The sequence below is a fragment of the Cebus imitator genome, unplaced genomic scaffold (genome assembly GCF_001604975.1).
Source record: "Cebus imitator isolate Cc_AM_T3 unplaced genomic scaffold, Cebus_imitator-1.0 Scaffold87, whole genome shotgun sequence".
NCBI lineage: Eukaryota > Metazoa > Chordata > Mammalia > Primates > Cebidae > Cebus > Cebus imitator.
In genome coordinates this window covers 4,179,313-4,185,825 of record NW_016107402.1, presented here as the reverse complement: position 1 = coordinate 4,185,825, position 6,513 = coordinate 4,179,313, and the positions used below count along the sequence as shown (strand labels likewise).

At 43.7% G+C, this 6,513-nt stretch overlaps 1 protein-coding gene across 1 annotated transcript in view; it reads right to left on the bottom strand.

Moving 5' to 3' along the window:
* The window catches only part of DHDDS (dehydrodolichyl diphosphate synthase subunit), a 40,890-nt gene that overhangs the window by 25,420 nt on the left and 8,957 nt on the right, over positions 1–6,513 (bottom strand). Inside the window, 4 exon segments of the mRNA XM_037740690.1 lie at positions 1,670–1,735; positions 1,737–1,760; positions 2,892–3,008; positions 4,718–4,860. Of these exon segments, the coding sequence (XP_037596618.1) occupies positions 1,670–1,735; positions 1,737–1,760; positions 2,892–3,008; positions 4,718–4,860 (350 nt within the window).

The window sequence follows — 6,513 nt, the reverse complement described above, 5'->3', positions numbered from 1 at the left end:
CTCATACCTGTAATCCCAGCACTTTGGAAGGCTGAAGCAGGTGGATCACTTGAGGTCAGGAGTTCAAGACCAGCCTGGCAAACATGGTGAAACCTCATCTCTACTAAACGTACAAAAATTAGCCCAGTGTGGTGGTGCAAGCCTGTAAACCCAGCTACTCAGGAGACTGAGGCACAAGAATCACTTGAATCTGGGAGGCAGAAGTTGCAGTGTGCTGAGATCGCCCCATTGCACTCTAGCCTGGGTAACAGAGTAAGTCTCAAAAAAAAATTAACCAAGTGGCCAGGCACGGTGGCTCATGCCACCAAATTAGCCAGGCATGGTAGCAAGCGCCTATAATCTCTGCTACTCAGGAGGCTAAGGCAGAAGAATTGCTTGAGTCCAGGATGCGGAGGTTGCAGTGAACCAAGATCCTAGTTTCCTAGGACAATCAAATTGGGAAGGGAACCAGAAAAATTCCTGGTTCCAAAGATCCCACATAATAGAGGTAAAGGATAAGAACTCTAAAATCAAACAGGTTTAGATATGAGTCCCAGCTCTGGCACTTACTAGTAGAGTGACAGGGCAAGTCACTTCAATGCTGAGCTCAGTTTTCTCATCTACAAAATGGACAACAGCCTTCAATCTCTCAGATATAAGGTTAATGACTTAATGAAATACAGAACATAACACATCTCCTGGGTTATTTTTTGCTACTATTATTTTACTATTGCTATTGGTTTACAAATATTACTAAAAGTTACATGAATAATAACTTGAGAGGGACCAAATATTTAAATGGCTTCTATAGTCCCTTCAGCGCTAATAATTAGGATTCTACTATGTTGACAACAATTAATAATTTTCTTTTTGTGCTGGGCGTGGTGGCTTATGCCTGTATTCTGGCATTTTGGGAGGCTGAGGTGGGTAGATCACCTGAGGTCAGGAGTTTGAGACCAGCCCGGCTAACATAGTGAAACCCCATTTCTACTAAAAATACAAAAATTAGCTGGGCATGGTGGCAGGCGCCTGTAATCCCAGCTATTAGGGAGGTTGAGGCAGGAGAATCGCTTGAACCTGGGAGAAGGAGGTTGCAGTGAGCCGAGATTGCACCATTGCACTCCAGCCTGGGTGACAGAGAGAGACCTGGTTCTAAAAAAAAAAAAAAAGAAAGAAAAAAGAAAAACACCTGAATCTTGTGTGAAACCATAACATTAGGGACCTAAATAACTCTAGCCCCAACAAACTGCATTCATGAAAAGTCATTCTTGAAAAAATACTACCAAAGGGTCAGGAGGGTAGAATTTGTAAAGGAATAATAACATGGCTTTGTCACCTGCTTTGCTCTTTCTCTGGGGTTTCTTGGTATGTAGTGACCTCTAGCTTGAAGCAGGTTGTAATAAGCCAATCCTAATCTCTAAATTTGGGAGATCCCCCTAAATCTTTCCACCTGCTCCCCTAATCAGACCTCTGGCCAAGTACATGGCAAAGAGGGGTTTTATGGTTTGGTACAGCCTGTTTTTTTGAGATGGGGTTTCATCATGTTGGCCAGGCTGGTCTTGAACTCCTGGCCTGCCTGAAGTGGTCTGCCCACCTTAGCCTCCCAGTGTGCTAGAATTACAGATGTGAGCTGTCATGCTGGCCAGAACAGTTTTCCTTATCAGTTACTATGGAAAACAACTCAGTATACCTGGGATCCAACAGGCCTTGCTCCACGCCCCAGGCCATCTCTCTCACGGCATTGCTGATCTCATGATGCGAAACAGACATTCAGGAAACACCTGAGGAGGTAAGAAGAGAATAATTTATCAAAGGGGGACAGGGACTGATGACTGAAGTCACTGATTATAGAGCAGCACTTCCAGGCTTTCCCTAGCAAAACAAATACACACTGAATGTTAACCATGGATACCTCTGAAAGGTGAAATTATGAGTTTTTTGTGGTTTCCAAGTTTTCTTGGAATAAACATGTTACTAATTTTATAATAAGACAAATACTAAATGGCTCCTTTTTTTTTTTTTTGAGATAGACTTTTGTTCTTGTCACCAGGCTGAAGTGCAATGGTATGATTCCAGGTCACTGCAATCTCCACCTCCTGGGTTCAAGCGATTCTCCTGCCTCAGCCTCCCAAGTAGCTGGCATTATAGGCGCATACAACCATGCCTGGCTAATTTTTTATTTATGTTTAGTAGAGACAGGGTTTCACCATGTTGGCCAGGCTGGTCTCGAACTCCTGACCTCGGGTAATCCACCCGCCTCGGCCTCCCAAAGTGCTAGGATTATAGGTGTAAGCCACCATGCCCAGCCACTAAATGGCTCCTATTGCCCTCCTAACCCTCTTCCCTTCTACTGTACACTGGCTTTCAGAGGAAGACTCCACTATGATACTGGCACAAACAAAGGAAAATAGGAAGGAGATTTGATGTAAAACAAGTCCACTGCCAAAACACACATTATATTTCAAAGCCTTACATCATGGAGTTTGGATTATTGAACTCTATTTCCCCTGTGCATCTGTATGACCTCCCAAGGTCATCCTATCCATAGGTTAAAGGAGTGGAACAGAAAAAGAATTTCTTGAAGGATGTCTTCAGAGACAAGGATGAGAACTGCTATATTCTGACCCCATCCCCTGTCAAGCAAAAAAACACACATATTTATTCTGTGGGGGATGGGCACAGAAAAGAAAGAGAAACTGTGTATATGTCAGTATGTACACATATAACATGGTATTGCAGAATCATGTCTGGTGTGCCCTGCAGACGGAAGGGGAAAGTTTCTAAGCTGCTCCACCTACTCTCTCATTGCTCCCTGCACCAATGCCGACCAAGGAAGGCCCAGGATCTCTCCCTAAAGCCAGCAGCAAGTTAAAGATTGAAACAGGTCCCTAGAGGAAAATCTGTGAACTTACTTGTTATAGTTCTTCGTAGCCTGTACAGCTTGTGCAATCAGCTCCTGGAGATCCAAGGGTAACAAGTGCAGATCACCCAGGACCCGGATACACACCCCATGCTTCTGCAGTTTCTCCCTAATTAGGGAAAAAAGGCAGTGTTGGGATAGAGCCCCTGCTGAGCTGCAATGAGCAAGCTGCTTAGGTAATAACTGATCACCAGTTTTTTGAGTGCTTTCCTATGTATCAGACACTGTTCTACATGTATTATTTCACTGCATCCCCTCAACAACTCTCAAAGAAGCTTACTTCAGTGCTGAGGCTCAGACAGGACAGTCAGCTAGGGACTGCCTAAGGTCATATGGCCATCAAGTGCTCTGGCAGGATTGAAACCCAGCCTGTTTGATTTGAGAACCCAAACTTTTTTTTTTTTTTTTTTTTAAGACAGAGTCTTGCTCTGTCCCCCAGGCTGGAGTCCACTGGTGTGATTTCAGCTCACTGCAACCTCTGCCTCCCAAGTTCAAGTGATCTTCCCACCTCCGCCTACTAAGTAGCTAGGATTACAGGTGCCCACTACCACACCTGGCTAATTTACATATTTTTAGTAGAGACAGGTTTTCACCATGTTCTGGTCTTGAACTCTTGACCTTAAGTGATCTGCCTGCCTCGGCTTCCCAAAGTTCTGAGATTACAGGCGAGAGCCAGAGCACCCAGCCCCAAACTCTTTTTTTTTTTTCCTTTTTTGGAGACAGGGTCTCACTCTCACTCAGGCTGGAGTGCAGTGGTATACTCATGGTTCAATGTAACTTACAAATCCTGGGCTCAAGTAATCCTCCTGCCTCAGCCTCCCAAGTAGCTGGGACTAAAGGCATGCACCAGCATGCCCAGCTCATTTTTATATTTTTTGTAAAGATCGGGTCTCACTATGTTGCCCAAGGTGGTCTCAAACTCCTGGCCTCAAGTGATCCTCCTGCCTGAGCCTCCCAAAGTGCTAGGATTACAGGTGTCAGCCACCATGTCCAGCAAGAACCCAAACTCTTGACTGTGCATCACATGACCTCATGTGTCTTTGTTGGGAAGCTGCTTTTTATGTATCTTTGAAGTTTGTTCCATTTGAGAAGTGAATAAACTCCTCAAGGAAAGGAGCTGTATTACTGGTTACTTTTGTTATGTTCTAGTGAAGTATGATAATGATGACAGCTAACATTCTATGTTTCCTAAATGCCAGATACTGGTCTAAGTGCTTTATATGTACCAACACACTCCATCCTTACACTAACCTCTGAGATACATACCATTATTATTCCCCTTTTACAGATGAGGAAACTGAGGCACAGGGAGGTTAATATGTTCAGACAGCTGATGAATGGAGAACCAGGATTTGCACCTAGGGAGTCAGCCTCCAGAGCTTGTCTTCTTAATTATGACATTATATTGCTTCCATGCAATAACTCCCAAAATCTGCATACAGTAAGAATGAATTCAACCAGCTTCTCTCACCTGGAAATGCTATGCAGAAACTGAATGCTTCATGTATAAATGTATACAGAGGTTCTACCTAGTGGATTTTAATTCCTGGTTTCAGTTTTGCTTGAGGCCAGCTGTACTTGTTCTTGAATCATGTAACACACCTCAATATCCTCAAATAAATGCCCCTTTTTTTATTTTAAAAATAAAAGGAAGAAATAAAGACTACCTTCTATTTCTGATATTTGCCACCCAAGATATCTAATTAACATTAAAAAGAGTTGGGAGTCCCTTAAGTAAGCCTCAGATAAGACTTTCAAGGGTTAAGATAAGGCTGGGTATGGTGGAAAAACATGCTCTCCCTTATGATAGCATCTTACTGTTCTTCCATCAAGCGGCTGAACTTCTGCCGGGCCAGATCCATAAGCCCATCTACCTCACTCTTGGATCGTTTGAAGTTCTCAATGCTGAATGCGTAGACTGTCACCTCTGGGATGCCCAGGTTCAAACACCACCGCAGAGTCTGAGAGGGGAGAAGGCAAGGAGCTAGGATACAAGGAAGATTGGGAAGGGAAATAAGACATACTTTTTGGCCCTGACTCAGAGTCGGAGATGGGAGACAGACTTTTCTCCTCGCCAAAGCTGGGTAAAGCTAGGATAACACCAATGTTTATGTCAGAATTAACTAATCAAATTAGCAGAAAACCACCACTGAAGAAACTGAAAAATGTGATCTTAGTGAATGTTGATGGCATTGTGCATTACAAGAAAGAACTCTGCACTGAGAGGGTAAAGAACTAGGTTCTAGTCCCTGACTCCATCATGCACTTGCTATGTTACTGTAATCAAATCATTTAATTTCTCTGGGTTTAAGTCTCCTTACCTGTAACACGGGATCACAATCCATCCCTTACAAGGTGGCTAACGAACAATATACAAACACAAGGTGTTATTACTCACAGCATAACTTCATTATTCTTGTAGACTGAGGGACTGATGAGTTAAAAGAATAAAAGCAACAACTGGACAGCTGTGTAGCATTTAATAGTCCGCAAAGGGTTTTCACATAATTTCATTTTGATTCTTTGAACAACCACTTTAAAATGACACTATTGTTTTCATGCTTACTTTATAGATGATAAAACAGGCTCAGAGTTGAAGAATATGTCAAAAATCCTCAACTCAACTGTCTGATTCTATCATATGGAGTTCAAGAACAGGAAAAAATGAATTTATAGTTACAGAAATCAGAACGGTAGTTGCCTAGAGAGGAAAAGGAGGAGGTGGAACAGAAGTTGATTGAGAAGGGGCACCTTTCGGAGAGATGGAAATGTCCTACATATACGTGTGTGTGTGTGTGTATACACATATATATGTTTGTGTGTGTGTGCTGTGTATGTATATATACGTGTGTGTGTGTGTGTGTGTGTATTTTTTTTGAGCTGGAGTCTCGCTTTGTCACCTAGGCTGGAGTGCAGTGGCACAATCTGGGCTCACTGCAACCTCAGCCTCTTGATTCAAGTGATTCTCCTGTCTCAGCCTCCCGAGTACCTGGGACTATAGGCATGTGCCACCAAACCTGGCTAACTATTTGTATTTTTAGTAGAGACAGGGTTTCGCCATGCTGGTCTCAAACTCCTGACCTCAGGTGATCTGTCTGCCTCAGCTTCCCAAAGTGCTGGGATTACAGGTGTGAACCACTGCACCTGGCCGGAAATGTCCTGTATCTTGATAGGGGTGTGGGTTGGATAAATGAATGCAATTGTCAAAACTTAAAATCTGTGCATTTCGGCTGGGTACAGTGGCTCATGCCTATAATCCCAGAACTTTGGGAGGCCGAGGTGGGCGGATCACGAGGTCAGGAGTTTAAGACCAGACCGGCCAACATGATGAAACCCTACTGCTACTAAAAAAAAAACAAAAATTAGCTGGGCATGGTGGCTCATGCCTGTAATCCTAGCTACTTGGGAGGCTAAGGTAGGAGAATTGCTTGAACCGGGACCCAGGAGGCAGAGGTTGCAGTGAGCCAAGATTGCACCACTGCACTCCAGCCTGGGCTACAGAGCAAGACTCCATCTCAAAAAAAAATAAATAAATAGGGCCGGGCGCAGTGGCTCAAGCCTGTAATCCCAGCACTTTGGGAGGCCGAGGCGGGTGGATCACGAGGTCAAGAGAT